This window comes from Neofelis nebulosa, chromosome 1 (genome assembly GCF_028018385.1).
Source record: "Neofelis nebulosa isolate mNeoNeb1 chromosome 1, mNeoNeb1.pri, whole genome shotgun sequence".
Classification (NCBI taxonomy): Eukaryota; Metazoa; Chordata; class Mammalia; order Carnivora; family Felidae; genus Neofelis; species Neofelis nebulosa.
Genome location: NC_080782.1, coordinates 216,659,712 through 216,681,959, shown reverse-complemented (window position 1 = coordinate 216,681,959; position 22,248 = coordinate 216,659,712). Strand labels below are relative to the sequence as shown.

Below are 22,248 nucleotides of genomic sequence, written 5' to 3'. Positions count from 1 at the left end.
AAATGCAGTCAAAACCCAAGGTAAAGAAGCCTGGATAAAAAAGAAAATGGAAATGCAATCTGAAAATACCTAATTGGATTTGATTTTTTTTTTTCCCCTCCACTGGGAAATCATACTCTCTTAGGTTTATTCCATTTTCCCCCATTTTACATTGTACTTGTTTATTCTTGCAGTTTCCTTTTGGAAAATCAGCTTTATCTAGCAACATCTGTACAAGCCAACCCTATGTATGACCCACAAGGCCCTCCACTGCATCCTGCCTAGTGTTAAAACAATGCACATAGTAAATGCTTAATTCCTTTTTCTCTTCCTCAGCTATTTGGATCTCTTGAGTATGTTGCATTTCTGGGCAGTGGTGCCACCGGGCGTGATCGGAAATGTGCAGGCAGCCATCATCCCACTTGTGGGGCTCTTTACCATATATCTGGGACCTTGCTAAGCACCGCAGGGAAGACAACAGCATGCAAGCCTCTACTTCACAGCGTTTAGGCTTCTGGAATGATAGAGGCAATTACAAAGCACCGTATACTTCCCACTACCGTGTGTGAGAAGTGCCCCGTGCCTTCCCAGGAGTGACTCGGGACCCAACTGGACAGTGACGGGGTGAGGGGGCAGATCTTCTGAAACCAGCTAACCCCAGATTCTGTGGCCACGGGGCCTTCTTGAAGGCGGAGGAAACTTCGAGTTGTAATTGTGTAGTGTCTAAGGCAGCGTCTGTTGCGTTAATACAAATTCTGAAAAAGAAAATTAGCGGGCACCCTGCTGATTAAATAGACATTGTTCTGAGACAATTCAACTTAATGAAGACTGACTGGGAAGTAACTGCTCACAGACCCAAAGTTTATAGCATGGCTTTGAGAAAGTGAGCAGGAGCTCAATAACACCATAATTACACTTTATTGGAAACAGTAGCACCAGGCAGATGAGATAATGAATTTCAGTGTGTCTAACACAGACCATCCACCCCTGGAGGAACCCTGTGTTTGGACTGGGGAAGGAAGAGATTGATTAGACGGTGAGAAAGATGATATCCTCATTCACTGGAGATTTCTCCTGGCAAGAGCATTTAAAAGTTTTTGTGTACTTTTCCCCCCTTTGGAAAGCTTCGCATAATCTTTCATTATGCGATGAAATGAAGAGTTTCTCTGTGCCATCAGGCGAAGTTTTGACAAAGCTCTGAAGCAGTGCCCTTGGGATCCCCTGATGTGTCATCCTGAATTCAGTTCTCCTGGGATCCGCATTCATAATTTCCGGAGGGGTAGGCTCTGATTTGCATACAGAATGGCCCAGTGTCAGCCTGCCAGAGGGAGAAGGGGAGGGAGGGCTGCCGGCATTTTGCTGCAGCGGTTGTCAATATTTATGGTTCCAAGAAAGTAAAAATCAATAATGCTCTAAGCCAAGTGGAAGTTCCATTAGCTAAAAGCCAGGCTTCCGTCTTAGGGCAAGGGAAATAAGCACAGGAGCCTGTTGGAGAATCATTTCCGTGGGCGTCACTGACCTTCACAGAGGCAAGACAGGCTGTTTCACCTAGAAACGTTTTGCATGACCCCAAAGCAGGAATAATCAGTGCATTTTCATATTGCCACCCCCTCCCTTAATTTTTTTCATTTTTACAGGTACTGAGTAATTGGGGGAGATTGTGTGTGTGTGTGTGTGTGTGTGTGTGTGTGTGTGTGTGTGTGTTGAAGGGAGAGGAGTGCATTAACCATTTGTCTCGCCTCTCCTGCTATCTGTGATTTGGGGGATAGATAAGGTAACACCCCTTTTAATGGTTAATTGAATAGCCAGAAGAATGGAGACTTGCTTAGAGATGTCCAGGCTTGAGGGACGTTTTAGGACTATTGTAGTAGGAGTGCTCGGGCCATCCTGGAATCCCCATTCTGCTTGGATCACTATGTGACTCCACACTGTGAGCTATTTCCAGCTATCATAAACGCCAGAAATCAGTGACAGCATTCACTGTGTGTGTGTGTGTGTGTGTGTGTGTGTGTGTGTGTACGTGTGTCTGTATCCCCATTTTTGGAGGAAAAAATTGTGTTGTAGAACATCTTCCTTTTATCTCATTCTTGGGATATGTTATTCAAACACTGATCTCCTCTCCTGTTATTCCTTTATAGACCCAGCCATAAATAAGGGTACTACAGCCCGCCTAAGTTTTCATATTCAGTGCTCATGGCCTGGCTCTCATCCTACCTATTGTTCTGAAAATCAAGGCCAGATCTCCCCTGCACACAAAGGGGGAAAAAAAACCTGCTTACCAATTTGAGGCCTTTTTCCCCTTGATTATCGGTTTGTCACTTTGATTGAAGTTCACCACGTTCCCACCTGCTGAGTCCTGGGCTCTGTGTCCTTGTCCTAGAGTGACACATGCAACTATTGCATGGACCTGGCCTTTGAGGAGCTACAGTTCAAAGGTGGCTAAAGCATGCTCTGGCAGTGGAACCATAACTTACAAATATAAAATTGACACGTGCCTATGATTTTGTTTAACTCATTCATTAATGAGAGAATCAGTAAGGCGTTAAAACTGGTTCAAAAGAAAATGTGCTTTATAATGATTGGTATTTTCTACTGGACGATAGTTCGTCTGTGTTGTTATGGAGAATTATTCGCATTGTTATCAGCTCTCCACAATCTATGTTCTGTCCCTAAAGGGTTGTAAGATAGCCTAGTCAAAGGCAATTAAAGATTCGCTCCCCTATAGAATCAGATAATTCCGGGGGCTGGGGGGCGATGGAGAGGGTCTTCTGGGCCATGCCCAGCATTCTGCTACAAAGATCTGCAGTAGTCTCTATGCCCATTTCCAAGTCTTTGACATTTTTTTCACATTTTCTTTTCTGGGACAGGGATGACGGATGTTTAAGCACCTGTTCTTTAAATGGGGGCAGGGAGGTTAGGGACAGGGATTCACAGAGCTCAGAAGAATCACGTCAAACCCTTTCAGTAACCTCCACTACCTCAGGTGCCACTTTCCATTTCAAGGTCTCGTGATCTTTTAACATAGATGAGCTCCCAGCCAGTTTCCCTGGTTTTCATTGACTGGTTTCTTCCAGTGCTTCCAAAACTTTAATGTGCATTTGAATCACTTGGAGTAGGAGATTCTGAATCAGGAAGCCTGAGTCAGGGTGAGTCTGCATTTTCAAGGAGCTCCCAAATGAGGCTCAAGCTTAGTCTTTGAATGGCGAAGATTTATCCCATATGCAGTTTTTGAAGTGCCTCCTATGTCACAGGTGCTCAATAAACATGGAAGAGAGGGACAGAGAAGGAGGTTGATGAAGTCTGAAGGAGCCAGAAACAAAATGAGATGGGTATGGGATTCAGGTAGTGACAGTAAAGGGATAATAGTCATTACAATATTATTTATTCCTCACAAAACTAAAAACAATCATTATCTTCCCAGAATTAAAAATGCTTTCAAAAAGATTTTTGAGTCATTTGATAAGCTGGTTAGCGCCTTTCTGCAGAAGGCTCTGCTTCTCTGTGATTATCTGACATCATTCTTAACTTTCATTGCCAGTGGCGATGACCTCAGAGGCCTGAAGGATAAAAGGATCAGCTAGCCTAAGTGCCAGAGAACATTTATCTCTGGGAGACAATGTGAAAACACTCTTTAACATGAAATTAAAATGTTTATTACTGGGGCGCCTGGGTGGCTCAGTCATTAAGCGTGTGGCTTAGGCTCAGGTCATGATCTCACAGTTTCAGATTTCGAGCCCCGCATCTGACTCTGCAATGACAGTGCTCGCTCTCACTCGCTCTCTCTCTCTCTCTCTCTCTCTCAAAATAAATAAGCTTTAAAAAATGTTGATTACTAACTGATGTTTCCGAACTTCTGACCATTGAATTTGTGGCTCTCTAGCGAGAATCACTGCAAGTCTATTAGAAATAGTGTAACCCAATATAGATAAATTGCCAAGTGAAAAACTCAGAGTGACCAGAAGATTGCAGTATGTTTTAGAAGTTTCATTCTCACGTTAGCCCTTCAAAACTGGAGACAGATCCATAAGCCAACCATTGACTATATAGAGTGACTGATGTTTTAGTAGAAGGATATGGAGGGAATTGTGAAAACGTAGCAAATGGACGCCCAATTCATGTTAGGGTTACAGAAAAGCTGCTTTGGTGAAAGACACTGAGGCTGAATCTTGAGGGAAACGTAACAGTTATCCAGGTGTCCAGACACGTAAAGGCTCCTGGAATGAGCACACAGAGCACGGAAAGGCAGGGAGGCGTGGCCATGGTGCTCACCAAAGAGGAGAATGGTAAGGGAACGGGGGATGAAGGGGAAAATGCAAATCAAGAAAAGCCATGGGGCAGACATGTGCGGTAACCCAGGTGTGACGTGGTAAGGACCCTGGTTAGAAAACACTGCACAATTTTTAATGAGCAAGTGGTCCATATTCGCCCGTTAATACGGCAATTTTCCCAGCTCTTGCTGTGGAAAAAGGCACGTCTGCCCATTCTAGTTTCTAAACTGCACCCGTGTTCAGAGTTATGCCTGAGCATGTTCACAGGAAGTATTTGGAATTTTTGTAAATGCATCTTTGATGTGATTTTTATGAGCAGTGTTAATTTCTTTTCACATGAATAGCTTTAATAATGCTGCCATCTAAATCCTGTTTAAATTAGTTTATATTGTTTTCTGTTTTCTCCGTGATCTTTCCACTGAATCCAAAATTGAACTTACAGTTGGATATTGAAAATGACCGCTCCCAATACACTTCTGTAGCCATTCAGAGTGAGTTGCTGAGTTAGTCTTAATTAATATAAAGTCACTTCTTACGTAGCAACAGATATTGACCGAACTTACCGATTGTGCCTTAACTAATGTTTTCACATTTAATTTGCATGTCAGTACATCAATTAGATATTGGCCTGGAAGTTTCAGAAAGTTCAGAAATGAGGATGAAATTGGGAGTTCTCGAAACTACATACATCTTTTAAGCTAAGCTAATGGAATTTTGCGTGCTATTGACTTGTGCTACATATTTTTTAACACTTGTTAAAATGTGAGCAAGTCTCTTCCCTGCTTACTTTTTTTTTAAGTTTTTTTTAATGTTTATTTATTTTTGAGACAGAGAGAGACAGAGCATGAATGGGGGAGGGGCAGAGAGAGAGGGAGACACAGAATCGGAAGCAGGCTCCAGGCTCTGAGCCATCAGCCCAGAGCCTGACGCGGGGCTCGAACTCACGAACCGTGAGATCGTGACCTGAGCTGAAGTCGGACGCTCAACCGACTGAGCCACCCAGGCGCCCCCCCTGCTTACTTTTTAAATTGTATATTTTCAATTGCCCAGTCCTAAAACTGCTGTTTCTCTTTTTGAAAACTATCAATTAACTCTGATCTGCTGGTGAACTTATGCCCTCCGTCCTAGACAGGAAGAAAAATAAAGTTTGGTTTTCAGGTCATTTGAGCAAACACACATTTTTAAATTTTAAGTGTGTTCTCCCTGACAGTAAATTAGTGTATTTATGAACTGAGTTACCACAAGCAAGAGAAAGAACAACCAGTAACAGGAGGGAAAGACGGATGGAACGGGGATGTTCTATCTCCTTGTAAGGTTGACAACAAAATCTTAGAGGGTTTTTTTTCCCCCCTCTGTGTTATATACAGATAAAAGTCCCAGGAAAGGCGAAAAATGGTACACGAAGTCAGTGTTTTCTTTTTTGTTGTTATTTTTTAAGAGGGGAGGAAAAAAAGACTTCTTATAAGTGTTAGGTTTATTCATGCTGTCTTTTGGGAGGTCCATTCTCCTAACATCTATTGGCGGGGAGAGAGGTAGCGAGTATGCGCGGGAGGCAAAATTTATTCTGACTGTAACGGTCACAGTGGGCCTCTCACAAACATAATGCTAAATTATGGGCCTCTCCATGGGCTGAACGTAATGTTAAGTTGTATGATGGATTTTATCTTACACAAGCCGCTCCGGTCCATGAAATGAGATAAGAAACCACTGCAGCTGGAGTTCACCGAGGGTTGAGCTCAGCCTGAAATTCCGGAGTTAACAAAATTGGATGAGCCAGCTGTGAGACTGCACGCGTGTGTTCTGTGCCTGTGCGTGGAGATTTTCGAGGAAGGGCGTCTTTCCCTCGCAGGGTGCCCAGTGGGCCAGTTCTCTCCTCTGGCCCAAGTGTGAGGGCAGAGGGGGGCAGGTTTGCCCTGAAAAAAGGCTTTGATCCCCAACCCCAGACTGCCTCTGCCTCTGCCTCTGCCTCAGGGGGAGAGGGCCTGGGTGGGTGCTGATGGGTAGCGTGTGTCTGATCGCTACTTCCACCCTGGAAAAAGCAGAGCACGCTCCACGCACCCTGGGTCAGGCTGACCCTGCCTTCTTTCGGGGTGCGTACCTCTGGGCAAGCAACAGCCACAGCAAGGAAGTTGTGCCCCCGTCTGGGAGAGGGACTCTGGCAGAAAAGGTACTAATGGTGTTTCTACGGCGCACTATGAAATTCACAAAGCACCCCCACGAACGAAGGCTTTGTATGCTGTATAACATGCCAACAGCAGTGGTTGATTAAAGAACATCTGGTGAATGAGATAAAATAGAACTCCTTTACCAAACATGAATCACGCTCCGTCCAGTCATCTGGGGGGTATATATGTATATGTGTTTGTATGCATATATAAACAATATATAACATAGGAAATAAATGCACACACAAACACACACACACAACGCATAAGGAGGTTTTTGATCATCCTCCAGGAGAGGGAACATAATAGGCACTCAGTATTTACCAAATAAATTCGTAAGAATCTACATCGTCCGGTGTAATTTTGCTCCCAATTTTTAGAATTCAGAGTCTACCTCGTTTTCTGGAAAAATGTAGGATATTTTCCTTAAGTCACATGTTCCAAGGGTAGAAAAATTCAAGTGGAAGACTTCTCCCCTCCAGTTTGCCTGGGAAGTACACAGTGAGCCTTCAGCAGTAGGATCGATTAATGTTGTGATAATTGACATACAGCTTCCAGTTCTAATTAACTTAATTACCTTCAGACTTGCTTTTTTTTTTTTCTACTTCTAAGCCATACAACACAGGTCTCTTCCAGTAACCATTCCCAAACAGGCAAGTTTACTTGTTTTCTTTCAGATAAACTTTATCATTTATTTACAGGTGGAACCTCATTGCCCACTCCGTGCACCCCACCCCCTCCACAGCACACACATACCTCGAACCAAGTTCAAGTGGACTCTAGTAGGCTTCCAGATGGCTTCCACAGACAACACTGACCACTCAGGGAACAAGCCCTCTTTTGTTGAAAACAAGGAAATGTTTTGTTTTTCAGCTGAATCGAGGCTGTTCTATTAAATGTAAAGCGAAATTAGTTTTGAACTGGAGCAGAAAAAGAACTGACTAATTCCTACAACCCCTTTGGGAACAATATCTTCTGTTACATCCGGTTTTAAAATAGTCTAATCTGTCATCCATATTTTGCCACTAACTCAGCTGAATCTAAGTCATACAACTAGTTTCACTGTATAATAGATCTGATAAGAGAATCTTGAAAAATGCAGTAGGGACCCAATAGGTTAATGACAGTTTTCTGAGCCACTCTTGAGAAAGAGAAATCAGGATTTGGTGCGCCATGTTACCAAGAATGCCCAGAACAGATCTAAAACTAAGCTCACCGGGTTGGTAGATGAGAGAGTGAGCTGCCATGTATTTCTTGGATGGCTCTATGACACCATAGAGTCAGATGTGAAAGGGAAGGCTAAGAAACGCTAGCACGGTTAGCCTTAGGGAAGCTAATTTGTCAAGTTCCAAAGATGTATCCATTAAGATGGCCCATGTTGTGTCTTTTGAGAAGAACCAGAGGAAAGTACGTGTCCTTGCCTTGGCATGATTTGTACTTGGTGGTTTTCCATTTCCAGATGATAGCAAGTTTTCAGAGGCTATCACAGTGCTACTCTCCTGGATTGAGCGAGGGGAAGTTAACCGGCGTTCTGCCAACCAGTTCTATTCCATGGTGCAGTCAGCCAATAGCCACGTCCGCCGGCTGATGAACGAAAAAGCCACCCATGAGCAGGAGATGGAAGAAGCCAAGGAGAATTTTAAAAATGCCTTAACTGGAATCCTCACTCAATGTAAGTAAAATTTGGGGGGCCATCTGTTTTGCTGTGGTTTTGCCTTTTCTTTTGTATTCATTTAGTTTTTGTTTTCATGTGGGGGTAAGTAGATCAATAATTTCCCATTTTACTCCATATCAAATGGCACACCTCATAACCGATTTCATGTTCTGTGGCAACTTGGAGGAACACGGACCCCGCCCTGAGAGCTTACTTCTCAAGGTGAGCAACATTTCTGTAGCTTTTCCTCAGAACACCAAACCCGGCCACCGGGGCAGGGCACCAGATGCTTCTGTGCCTGCTGGACCCACCGCAGCTCACAGCACACCTGCAGGGTGGCCACCCTTTACCTGGGGGCCGTCCCCACAGACCTGTGTGTCCTCCCAGTGCTGGGACAGTAGGAAGCAGACCCCGAACACATTGTCCTTGAGCTCTGTTTAGGAGGAAGGTATCATCAGAAAAACTCCTCCCCAGGATCCTTTATTTGAGGTGAGCTCTGGCTGTTGACATGGGCAACTCAGGAGTAGAGGAGGGTTTTCTGCAGTATTATTTTTTTTGTCCTTTCTTCATCTGGAAAGCAGATTGCCTTAACCGCTTAATGCTGGCGATTTTTCATGTCCAGACCCTAAATTGATGAAGGGGTCTAAATGGGCTTGCTCATAGAACAATAGTCGGGGTAATTACCCAGGGCTCTATTCAAAAAAAAAAGGGCGTATATTTTTTTTATGGGCACTCTGTCTGTGTCTGTAGTTAACGTCACAGTGGCATAATGCATTACAGTTGCGGATGTTCCCCGGGTCGGTAAAAGCCACCGAATGACACTGTAACAATGCTGTGCTCCATCCCCTACCAGGTGCAGGGTGCCATGTGGGACGGGGATATATGCGATTTGCATATTCATTCTGAGAATAAGTATTATTTTCAATGATATAACGTGCCAAAATGTCGAGCGCCTCTTTCATCGGTGCAAACCCAAGGGATAATGTATCTGTTCGGATGAGGAGAGAGGGGGGCATGAAAAACCAGGCTCTCGAGTGGAAAAGGGTTTTCTATGACTCTGTTGTCAGGCCTTTTTCGCGGCAGCATTAAAATACGTAAGAATCTCTCAAACGTGAACTCTGATAGGTGACCAAATATCCAGTGTGAGATCAACCCGAGACACCTGTCTTTATAGAAAAGGAATAGGAAAGAACAGAAGTGTTGTCTCCTCAGACCATTCTCACACCACCTTCTCGTGATTCCTACTCTGAGGGATGACCCTTCTTCACGTGACCGTGCCCGTCCAGCAGTTCTGAAGTTAGGGTTACCAGGGATAGGATGAGAAACGCTAATATCGATGCCCCCTTTAAAAGGAGGGCCGTGCAGCATGGATTAGCAGGTGGAGGGGAGGTAAGGCTGGATTGGTAATGGAGAAAAGGAAGAGAGCAAAAGGCCACTCGACTCTTAAAAACACAGCCTTTGCAGAATGATGGCAAACCAGGTGCCTGAACACTGGGATATTCCGGGTATCTCTTGCTCACCAGCATCAATTTCATAATATATTTTTGTTCCCGTGACTTCACTGTCCCACCTGGCAGGGAAGACTCAACCCTTGACTCCAACAGCGAAGGTAGGAAGGGAACCACGCATTAGAATAGGGAAGTTTAGTGCTCTTTGGCAATACCCGTGGAAAGAAGCCTGTGTTAAAAAGGGGCCCAGATCCTGTGGCTGAAAGAATGCCACACCAAGTGCCTAACATTACCCAGGGGTGAGCTGGCCTAGGCTGGGGGATCCAAACATCAGCACTGTATTCCTGATAAATCGAGGCTGAATTGGACCATGAGGTTGAGGTCTGTTGCAACAGTGCGCTTCCTACTGTGGGACCTCTGGATGAGCAAGCATCTGGCCACAAGCAGGCCTGAAGAACTCTTCCCACACTGCACAGCCAGGAGGGGGAGGAGAGGGAGGAGGAGGGAAGTAAGGGGAGGGGAGGAGGGAGAAGAAGAAGAGGCAGGAGGAGGAGGAAGGGAGGAGGGGAAAAGGGTGAAGGGAAGAAGGAAGGAGGGAGAAGGAGGAGGCCCCCATCATGTCTTTTTTTACAGGCTCAAATCACGCAAGATAAAAAGGGGAAAGAAAAGAAAGAGGACAGGGTTGCACCTTTAGAGCAAGACAGCAAAACTTGCCCAAAGAGCCCCAACAGCCTTCCGTTTCTGTCTCGTTGTGCAGAATTATTACACGTGTTGGTGCCTAGCTACAAGGAAAATGGGAAATATGCTTTTCTGACGGGACCCATTGCTCCCCAGAATAAAACCGGAGGTCTCAGAGTAAAGAAGGAGCGGGGGGAGGTGGGGGTTGTGGATGGCTGCCCAGAGGCATTTTGCAGTTCCTGCCATACGCGGCCCCTCCTGTCCCACTTTTACTCCTGTCCGATCTGTTTTTCACACGTCGCCTAGTGGGATTCACATCGTATCTCCCCACTTCAGCCCCTTGAGTAGCTTCCCATTGCACGAATAATATTCCCTCCGCAGCCCGCGGGCTCTCCACACCTGCCTCTTCAGCTCCGTCTTCCCTCGACTCTCCACGTGTCCTTCCCATGGGCCTCCCTCCTGCTGAGCCCTTCAGAACCAACTCCCACCCCAGAGCCTTTGCACCTCTGTCCCTCTGTCTGACTTGCACTTCCCCCCACTCCACATGCGTGAATCCTTCCCATCCTTTAGGTCTTGGCTGGGAGCCCACCCTTCAGAGAGGCCTTTCAACACGCCCCCTCCCCCATAGGCTCACCACCCACTGCGAGTTCAAGGTCCTCCAGAGCACTTAGCAAATGTGCAGCGGTGTGATAATTCGTCGGCTTTTGCTGATTAGTCTTCCACGCACCCCAAGTGTCTGGAACATAGGAACAGGATGATGAGTAAGTGAGTGTGTGAGTAATGGGAAGGGCAGCAGGAAGGAAGCCTGAAACCGTTCAGAAGTTCCCAGGGACCTTGGAGAGTAGTAGTTTGGTATTGGTAGCAGCACAGTCCGGGGGTCCCGGGCCTCGACTCTGCAGGCGTAATCACACAGATCGAGAAGCCCAGTAGCTGTGCTTTCGGCAGGAACTGCTGTACTTTACCGGACCCCCCGGAGCAGGCTGGGGGGGGGGGGGTATTTGCATGGAAGAGTCAGCAGAAGAATTCATGTTGGCATTCCTCAGTCCTACCTGTCCCACAACCTGTCCGTGAGAGACACCCCCCTACCCTCAGCCCCGGACTTTAATTCTGGGGAAGTATTTCAGCAGCCAGCAGAGACTGTGAAAAGGCCCAGCGGACGCCACCAGCCCACAGTGCTGTCTCCGTGGTGCCCATCCCAGCCATGGCGGACCTGAGGGGCCTTCGCGGGCCCCGATGGCTGAGACCCGTCAGGACACCTTGAAGGTGGGAGAGACCTTAGAGGGGAGCCTGAGCTGGAATCAAGGCTCTAGGGTAGAACAGGAAGATTGCATGTCCCAGTGAACAGCCTCAGACTTTTCCACTCTTTTCCGTGTGCTTTCGCAAAGATGACTGCTCCCCAGACGCACAGGGGAGCCGAAGCCTACCTTTCATCACGCAAATAGTAGCGGCAACGTGGCCAACCTGCTAGGTGTGTGCACATTTCATCACCCTCTGAAGGTTAAACACATCTCGTTTCATGTCTGGGGCAGTTACGTTTGTCTCAACCACGTTTTCTCCGCTTACCCCCACGCAGTTCGGCGTGGTGGGAGGGGGTCGGTGTCCGTACAGGGGGCTGCTTCTGACATAATGACGGTGGAAGTCCACACGGATTGACACGCTTGCTTGCATTTTCCAAAAGCAGAACCAGCCATACTCCCATTTACCTGCACGAATACTTCCGGAAAACACACCAGGAGTCACATCGTGCCCTTCCCATTTCGAATTAGATCATGATTGTTTAGCCCCAAAATTCAGGAATGGCAGCTCAGTTTTCTTTCTCCTGAGTGGCTTGAAATCTAGTTGTTTGGCAGTTAGCATGAGTGCACCCTCCCATGTAAAAGATCTCCACGGTGCCGGTGCCCTTCTCCACGGCATTCCATGGCCTCTCTGTTGGAAAGCCACGAGTGTCAGGAAATTGTTCTGAGGCCATAGGAAAAGCAGGTATATTGATGAACTGGCTTATCACAGCAGGTGGGGCTGGCCTGGTGTCCTGAAAGGAAGGCTCATTTAACAACTTCCGGGAAGTTCAGGCACATTTCTGCAAAGCTCCAAGCATGGCAAAAGGTTGGCTCCCTGCATAGATTTTACTGGAAATAGGAGAAGGAAAATTTCATTAAGTGTTAGTCCTTTAAACTGGATAAGAGGCACCCATCTCCTCACTTTGCTAGTCATACTTTCCTGGCTTTCGTATTTGAGCAGGTAGCATTTGCTCAAAAGGGGAAAAGAAATCAAGAGCCACGAAGAATAACATAAAGAGAAAGTTGTGATTTATTTCAAGATTTACATCGAGGTCCGGGAGTTACCTCCTAGCCCTGTTGGTTTTCCGTTATGGGGACATTTGTTCAGGTTCTCACCTCACTCCTATCTCTGGCCTTCACCCCAGGACCAGCTATTAAATCTAATCCAGTAGGCATTGTTTCCATCTGAACCTTGGCTTCAGGCCTCAAGGGGCAGCACCTGACCCAACCAAGAGTTTGGGGACTTCAGCATCCATTCACTTTCGTTTGGGATCCTTTTTCACTTCTGACCATGGATGTGCAGTTACGAAAGATGTTAGTTGAGGATGCCATCTATCCCAGTGCGGCAGCTGGGGCTCTCTTGTCTTTTCCAGGCCAGCTGGGTAGATCGCATCTGCTGGATATAGAAACAAAAGAAAAAAAACGTCAGCACAGGTGACTCATTTCACTCTTAGGACATTTCACCCTTATGTCATCCTTGACTCATGTTTATGTCATTTCTTAGCCTGTCCGTGTGGCAGAAACCTCCCCAGTTTTTCCGACTGAGAGACTTTGGGGTTTTGCTCTTCTTTGCCCTTCAAAAATGTATATTCCATAGGCCTGCCCACTTCCAGTTTTGCAGTTATGAGTAAAGCTTGTCAATTCGAAGCTCAGAGAGGAGCTGTTTGTAAAGTTCAGGAAGCATGTACCACAGCATTCAATTATTAATATGCATGCCAAGATGATCAATTGTGCATGCCTTGTTACAACACACGCACGTCTAATGAAAATTTAAACACTCCATGATATTCCCACTTTGGTACTTCCCCAACAAGCTTCCCAGTAAGAGAGAAGAGAAGGAAGGGAGCAACGTGGGGGAAAGGCAATTGGGAAAGCAGACAGCAGTGGAGAAGGGTTTATTAATATTAATTTAAGGATACGTGCCGTAAATATAATGAGCAGGACTGCAAAGCAGAACTTGTAGGATGTCAGAGACCCACTGGCTCCAACCCTCTCATTTTATAGAGGAGGAAACTGAGATCCCAGAGCAGACCAAGCGATAGGCCTTGGTCATTCAGCAATTTGGGGGCAGACTAGAACCCAAGACGCTTGGCTCATTCTCATTGTCCTCTTCTAGTAAGATTTTAGACTAAACAGAAACAGAGGCCGTTTACTCTTCGCCTTTCCCACCTCCCCAGGGAACATCACCCCCGGGGTCTAAGCGTATCGAAGACCTCAGTACAACCATCAGGTGTTGATCAAAGACCGTAGACGGAAATGAGGGCGGCGTTGGAAATTGGCCTGGAACCTAAAACCTGCAGAACACATTCTAAATGTTGGGGCGTTTGCATACGCCATGATCCCAGTGGACTTGGCTCTCATAGGCCATCCTCCTTCAAGTAGCATACGCAGAATATACTTCTGTTGAGAATCTTGCAGCCGGTGGTATTACAGTCCTCTTACATCACTTCAACCTGGAGGCCGGAGAGGTTAGAATTACCATGCAAATTTGCCTTATATATTTATGATAGGAAATGGCATCACCATCATCTTAGACCTTGAAAACGGCAGAGGAGAGGCTTTTGACGTAGCATGAAGAGATCCTCGTTCTAAGCCGAGCTCGACCATCAGTTAGCCAGGTGACTTTCGGAAAGTCAGTTCAGCCTCTTGAGTCTTGGTTTTCTCGTCTACTCTATAGTGAAAGGGCTTGACCAGACAGTCCCCTCAGTTTCATTTTCATTGTGAAAACCCAGCAGTCCTTATCATATCATTGACTTTGATCCTTTTTTTTTTTTTTTTCTTAATATCTACACAGAGCAAGCATCTGCCAGGACCCAGCCAGGATGCCAAGGCTCCTGAGCTGAGCACAGAACAGTAGATCACATATCCCTCCATTCATGTGCCCCCTTTCTGCCTCACTGGGGGGACGTTGTGTCTGCACGCAGCACTGCGGGTTTCAAGCCCCATTTCAACCCTAAGAGTGCGTGGGCAGCATGCACCCAGGGGTGTGGCAGACCATAGACAGGGCAGGATTCTGGTCAGAGAGGCGGCGCCTTCCCTGGCCACTCTCATCTGTTTTCTTGACTAAAACCGTAACACCTCAGGTGTTTGAATGAATGATGCGATTCATCCACAAGTATTTACTGGACCCTGTTACGTACCAGGCAGGGCACTAAGCACCTGAGTGAAATAGGAGGGGTTTCTGGTCTTCCGTGGACCACAACCCCTCTTTCTGGATGGTGTCACCATCCACGTTTCTTCTGCCTGAAAAGCTCTTTCTGAAACCCTTCTTAGGAACATCTCGGCTAAACCTTTTTTTTTTTTTTTTTTTTTTTTTAATTTCTGCCAAGGGAAATTTGGCTTCTATGTTCCCGCTGTCGGAAAAGAATTTTATGAAGTGTTAAAATGTTTTCCGTGTCTGTGGTCGTCATTGCTATCGTTCATCCAGGAGAAAAAAATTCCCCATAACTGCTTTAGCAACTCGACAGGTTTTCTGTTTCTTCTCAAAATCGTACTGATGACTATATTTGCCAATGCTTTAAGTGCTGGAAACGTTATTTTCATTAAAAAAAAAAAAAAAAGTACCTATTTGCGCTCAGGGAATAAATGTCCAGAGAAGACATTAAAAAAAATTTTTTTTAATGTTTATTTACTTTTGAGAGAGAGAGAGCATGAGCAGGGGAGGGGCAGAGAGAGGGAGACACAGAACCCGAAGCAGGCTCCAGGCTCTGAGCTGTCAGCACAGAGCCTGATACAGGGTTCAAACTCATGAACCGCGGGTTTGTGATGTGAGTCTCGAACTCACGAACTGTGAGATCATGAACTGAGCCAAAGTCGGATGCTCAACCGACTGCGCCACCCAGGCGCCCCGTGAAAATATTTTTTTAATAAAAACTTTCAAATCAAGAATGAGCACAGAATTTTCTGTTTCACAGGATACCAAAGCTGATAGCAGAGGATGCTGGAAGCCTGCCAGATCTGAGTGTTGAGCCTTTTCTGGCATCTCTCAGTCTCACTGAAAACATATCTACTGAGCCAAGTAATACCACTACAATATTAACATGATTTTTTTTTTTTTAACTGGTAGCAAAATGAGAGACAGAAATTAAGCCTTACCCTCTGGACCAATGAGGAGCCATGGAAGGCTAGATTTTAAGAGCTAACATAGGATGTGCTAAGTAAAGCAGAGCAATTCAGGAAAGATAGAACTTTCAGGAGCTAGAGGTGAAGCCCTGCTATCTTGATATGAGCCCAGTTGTAGGGACTGGAAAGGAAGTGTAAGTGTAAGGAGGAGGGGTGGGGAGTGCTCATGGGTAGGGGGTGGGGCAGGAGGGGAACAGACTATGAGGGAAAAAGTCTCTGAGCTGCTTTGGAAAGAATCCACATGCAACCTTTTTTTTTTTTTTTTCCCCACAAAAACTTTTTAAAGCCAAGACTCGCCTAAACCTTTCACACTAGATCCGAGGAAGAGTGAGGTGTCTGTAAAGTCACTTTAAGGCAGAGATGACGTGTTCTGGACTTTTATGTGCAACCGAGAAAGAAGTCCCAAGTTGGTGTCCAGGCTCAAACAAAGGAAAACTGTGCCCGGGGCGGATCATGAAACAGTAGCCACAAAGTGAGAAGACTTCTATTTATTAAGGACATAAACTGCTTAGGGTTTGCGCACTCCTTCTCCGGCAGGGTAGATGTATGATCCACGAGGCCAAAAATATTTACTATTTCTTTGCGGAGAAAGCTTGCTGAACCGTCTTCTGTAGGATCACAGAGCTAGAGAGGATATTTAGAAATAACTAGTCCAGGGGCGCCTGGCTGGCTCAGTTGGAAGAGTGTGCGGTTCTTGATCTAGGGGTTATGGGTTCAAACCCCCACTTTGGGTGTACAGATTACTTAAATAAATACATAAACTTAAAACAGAAAAGAAAGGACTATAGTCCATCCCCCTTTGCCTGGGAACTCAAATACAGAGGCTCTCTTCAGCCCACACAGCCACTTAGTGGTGGAACTAAGACTTTGCCAACAACAAGGGCTCCCTGGCTCTCCCTCCCCACTCCTGTGCCTCCCCACAGTGTTGCATTCCTAAAAGCACTCCCTCAGCCTGGCCCCACCTCCTCAGGTTTCCCCTGCTGAGGCGTAGGATTCAGCAACAGTGATGAACAAAAGTAGGGCAGAGTGGATTTTAGATGACCCCGTGCTAAGGGCACACACTGAGCGAAGCCCCTTCCCGTCTGGTAGACACGCAAGAAATAGGGGCCTTTTCCAGGCGCTGATTCCGCTTCTCTGTCTCTCGGATTCCTCGGGACACTTTTGGAAAACGGTCCATCAGCTTCCTGCCCCATAACAATCTCAAATATTTGCCTCCTGGGTTCTAGAAAATTCTACCTACCTAATGGACCAAGGGTCATTGGAGCCTTTCCTGCCTCCTTTGATGCTCTCTGCAAGCTGCTTCTCCCACCATGACTCAATCATGTGTATGGCTGTCTCCCCCCAGGGCTACGAGAACCAGCAGGATCTTTGGATCTGTAGCGCCTAGTACGGTGTCTGGATGTTACACTCCACCGTGCTCAGAAGACTTTGGCCCATAAGTGTAAATACATATACAAACGTTTATAAATGCGCTTGACCCTGGAACAACATGGGTTTGACCCGAGCTGGTGCACAGATGTTTTCAATGCAGTACATTAGTACTCTGTATTTTCTCCAGCCTCCTTTATTGTTAAGAATACAGGATGTACCACATATAACATACCAAATATGTGTCAATCAGCGGTTTTGCTATCAGTAAGGCTTCCGGTAAACAGGAGGCTATTAAGTTTTGGGGGAGGCAAAAGTTACGCATGATTTTTGACCGGGGGAAGGTCAGTGGCCCTCATCCCTGCATTGTTCAAGAGGTTGGATGTGCGTAATTTGGAGTTAGGTGAATGCAATTCCGCTCCCTAGGGAAGCCCCTTCAGGGCCTCCGTTCCCTGTCTGCAGAGAGAGAGGGGATTGGAATCATGGGTCCCTTTTGAATTTCACCATTTGCTAAGTATGCGACCTTGGACAAGTGTTTACCCCTCTCTGCGAATCTGTTTCTTCATCTGTGAAACGGGCATAATGGAAGCACCAGCCCCAGAGGATCGCTGGGAAGTTTAAAGGAGATCATGTTTTATTAGTTTATTTATTTTGAGGTGTTAAAGGAGAGGTTCTCAAACTTCAGCACTCGTTGGAGTGACCTGGAAAGCTTGTTAAAACAGTCCACTAGGTTGGTGGTTGCCAGAGGCAGAGGGTAGAGGTACAGGAAATGGGGAGAGGGGGTCAAAAGGTACAAACTTCCAGTTAATCTGAAAAACAAAACTTAGTGGGCATGAAATTAAAGTGCAATTTGGCAATAGCTCTCAAAAATTTTAAATTCAGACACTCTTGGGCTCAGTCAGTTAAGCATCCAACTTCGGCTCGGGGCACGATCTCACAGTTCGTGGGTTTGAGACCCACGTCGGGCTCTGTGCTGACAGCTCGGAGCCTGGAGCCTGCTTGGATTCTGTGTCTCCCTCTCTGGCGGTCTGTCTCTGTCTCTCTCAAAAATAAATAAACGTTAAACAAATTTTTTTTTAATTCAGATACTCTTTTATCTTTTCCACTGCCAAGAATTTCTTATAAAGACGTTTATATAAAAATGTCCAGGAGCACCCGCGTGCCTCAGTCGGTTAAGCATCCAACTCTTGGTTTCAGCTCAGGCCATGATCTCACGGTTCATGAGTTGGATCTCCCTGTCGGGCTCCATGCTGACAGTGTGGAGCCTGCTTGGGATTCTCTCTCTCGCCCTCTCTTTCCCTTTCTCTCTGCCCCTCCCCTGCTCACATTTTCTCACTCTCAAAATCAACAAACTTAAAACATTATTTTAAAAAGCCCAAAGACATGTCTGAGGATGTTCATTACAACCTGATTAACGAAGGAATACCCCCAAACTATTGCGAGTTCAGTGCCAGACCACCACAATAAAGTGAGTATTGCAATAAAGTGAATCAAATGAATATTTTGGTCTCCCAGTGTGTATAAGAGGTATATTTACACTGCACTGGAGTCTATTAAGCGTCCAATAGCATTGTGTCTAAAAAAATGTACATACCTTAAATTAAAAATACTTTGTAGCTAAAAAGTGCTAACCATCACCTGAGTTTTCAGAGAGTTGTAATCTCTTTGCTGGCAGAGGATCTTGTCTGCTGTTGATGGCTGCTGACTGATCAGGGTGATATCTGCTGAAGGCTGGGCTGGTTGTGGCAGTTTCTTAAAATAAGACGACAACGAAGCTTGCCACATCGATTGGATCTTCCTTTCACTCGCACACTTAGAAGCCATCATAGGGTTATTCGTTGGCCCAATTTCAACTTTGGTGTGTCTCAGGGAATAGGGAGCCTGAGGAGAGGGAGAGAGATGGGGGGAGAGCCAGTCAGTGGAGCAATCAGAACACTCACATTTATCGATTAAGTTTGCCATCTTATATGGGTGTGGTTCGCAGTGCCCCAAAGCAATTTCAATGGTCATCGTAACAAGTGTAATAATGATGAGGAGGTTGCAATATTGCAATGAATTAGCGAGAATGACCAAAACGTGGCACGGAGACATGAAGCGAACGAATGCTGTTGGAAAAATGATGTTGACGGACTTGCTCGACGCAGGGTTGCCACAAGCCTTCAATCTGTAAAAGGTGCAATATACCTGCGAAGCGTAAAAAAGGGAAGCGCGGTGAAATGAAGTGCCTTTAACATGCATATGAATAGATTTCCAAGATATGTTAAGTGAGAGCGAGTTTCAGCACAGTATATACAATGTCAGCACTTTTGTGTAAGTGAAGAAAGGTTATGCTTTTTGTAATTAAAAAAAAAGGGATAGACACAGTCTATCTACTACATGCATAAGATTTTTCCCTGGATGGAGATGCCAGAATCTGTTAAGAGTGGTTACCTTTAAAGAGAGAAACTGGATGGAGGCAGCCAGGATGGGAAGGTAACCTTTTACTTTTCATTTTATTCCTTTTTCCTTGAATACATCTATCACTTTTATCTAGTCAATAGGGCTAATCTAGGCAGGGGGATTTATTGGATTTTAAAAGCCTAATAAGTGCTGCGTGTTGTAAGGAACCATTAAAATGATAATATTCTCATAGATTTTTGTTTTGATACTTCTCAGAATATTTGAATATATGTATTAATAAGGGGATCTCCAGTTCCTGAAATGTATTGGGATTTATACAAAGCTTAAGAAGTCACCGTCCACCTAATATCTCACCATTTATTTGAATAATGTCACCATTCCGTGCTTGCTTGAAATTTGCTAAAAGCATCCTATTTCTTTATATATATATATATATATATATATATATATATATATATATATATACATAATTTGATCGCCACTTTCTGTCTCCGTCCACATTCCCCCAAAGAACTAAACATCCGGCCTCATCTAGCCAGGATGTTAAGAAAGGTGATGCCCGCCCGTGGTGTCGTGGCCTCAGGTTTAACACGCTGTAATGGATTCACGGTGTCACGCAGCAATGCTCTTTTTCTTCATCTCAGGAGAAAACCCCAGAATGCCCTTTTTCCTCCTCAACTTGAAATTCCAGTCCATGCCTCTCTAATAGATGGGTTTGACCGTGTTAATTCTCTATTTCCTGGGCTTCCTGCCAGACTGACTGGCAGGCGCCTGTGTGCTCAGGACCCAGACTGAGTAGGCAGGAATCTCTCTGGGAATCTCTTCTAGCAGCTTCCCCTGTCTGTGTCCGACACTAACTGTTCCTCCCTCTGGCTTTCTCTTGCTCTTGTGGGTGTCCTGAGAGCCCGAATCACTTACTACATTCCCTGTGTTGTAATTTTTCAGTCCAGAGCCCAGGCTCATCAATTCTACCCTAGCTTTTAGTATTTCAAAGCAACAGGAACCAGCCAGGGTGGGGGAAGTCAACTATTTCATTTGTTACATGCCTTAGAACATCTTTTATGAACTCTCCATAGAGGATATGGAAAAGATGTCATCCCTTAAAGGAAAATCAAATTTCCTCTGAACCCTACAGAGTCAGGCTCTATGATGAGCCCAGATAACATTAAAAACAAAAAATTGAGCTTGAAGATTTGTTTGAGGTGCTCTATTTAGGCAAAGCCACTGCCTATAAGGACTCAGTGTCTCCAGACATTTGCAACACTAAATGGATTGAAGGCTGTTTCACAGCTATTTAGCTGGAACACAACATGGAGGACTGAGGAAGTAGGTAGTCAGGGGACAAGGAAGAGAAAGGTCTGGGCTTGTGCTCCTTGGAGGAGCCTAACCTCCGTCTGCCTTGCTTCCAAGGCCTTTCTGCCTCGGAACTCAGAATTCAGGAGCCTCGTGCAGCCCGGAAATCTGAGGTTTTGTGCCTGGCACTCTGCTCCCTCCCCAAGAGCTTGTTTAAATGTGGCCTGTTTCTGGGTGAATCGATGTCCCCTTCCGAGCTTTCCTTCCCGAAAACTGAACACAAGTGCTTCTAAAGATAACGTGTCATGTTTTCTGTCAGGTGAGAAGTGTGCTCTGAATTCAGCAGATGGCCAAACATTTTGAGGTAGGGGACAGTACTAAAAAAAAAAAAAGTTGTTACATTACTTAGTCTTACGGATTTTTTTAATTCTGAAGAATATATACATGCGTGTGCGTGTGATGTGTGTGTAGTGCCTCTTTATGTGCACACATACAAGATAATGAATAATCACTACTGGGATGTTAAATTCTTCAATAAACAAGGAGAACACCAGACGGGGGTGGTGGCCCTGATGTCGTGGTGGTGTCCATCGGCGAACCCAAAGCCAAGCCTATAAATGCCTAAAAGTTACAAAATTGAAACCTAAGGACAACCAATCGCAGGCAGGCAACTAGATTTTAAGCTGTGACCGATCCACGATTGCTTTGCTTTGCTTTGCTTCCGCCTTTTTCCTGTGAAAGCCTGTGGCCTGTTCCCAGCTCCTGCCAGTCAGTGGAGGGCTCTTACCATTCGGCACTGCCTAATTTGATTGATTTTTGCTCAAATAAACGCTTGCAATTTCTAATCTTTTAACAAGGGGTTTGCAGCTGCAAAGAGTGATTAGCGATTTGATCAAAGCTCTGTTTATCCTTCCTTATAAGTTCACTTATACCTGCTGGATATATGTCAGGGACTCCTTTATGACATCGAAGACTGACACTCAAGCATAATTATGAAAAAGCACTTTTGAGTTTTTCATGATTCTCCAAAACCCTAATTTAGGCAAAACACTTGAAGCATAGAATTTGATGGTGGGTGGAGGGGGGTGGATAGATTCGTAAGGTGTGAAGGATAGATTTAAATTTTCTGGGGGCGCCTGGGTGGCTCAGTCAGTTGAGTGTCTGACTCTTGGTTTCTGCTCGGGTCATGATCTCACGGTTCGTGAGTTCAAGCCCCACATCGGGCTCCGCCCTGACAACATGGAGCCTGCCTGGGATTCTCTCTCTCCCTCCTCTGCTCTCTCTGTCTCTCAAATTAAATAAACTTCAAAAAAATTTTGAAAGAAAGAAAGAAAGAAAAGAAAAAAAGAAAGAAAGAAAGAAAGGAAAAAGAAAAAGAAAGAAAGAAAGAAAGAAAGAAAGAAAGAAAGAAAGAAAGAAAGAAAGAAAGAAAAAGAAAGAAAGAAAGAAAAGAAAGAAAGAGAAAAATTTTCTGACTGAGCTCTTTCTGTTGATAGTACTTCCAAAATGTTTGAGTGTATACCTGACCCAGGCTCACATGTGGCCTTAGAACCAGAAGTCGCTGGCCCACTAGGGTGGCAAAGGCATGGGCTGGGA

The 22,248-nt window shown here is 45.4% G+C and overlaps 1 protein-coding gene across 10 annotated transcripts in view; it reads left to right on the top strand.

The window, feature by feature from the left end:
• Positions 1–22,248, top strand: part of ENOX1 (ecto-NOX disulfide-thiol exchanger 1) — a 579,844-nt gene that overhangs the window by 408,802 nt on the left and 148,794 nt on the right. For all 10 annotated transcript variants that reach the window (XM_058684407.1, XM_058684417.1, XM_058684361.1 and 7 more), the window contains one exon: positions 7,872–8,084. In XM_058684407.1, the coding sequence (XP_058540390.1) occupies positions 7,872–8,084 (213 nt within the window). The remainder of the gene's footprint in view (positions 1–7,871; positions 8,085–22,248) is intronic.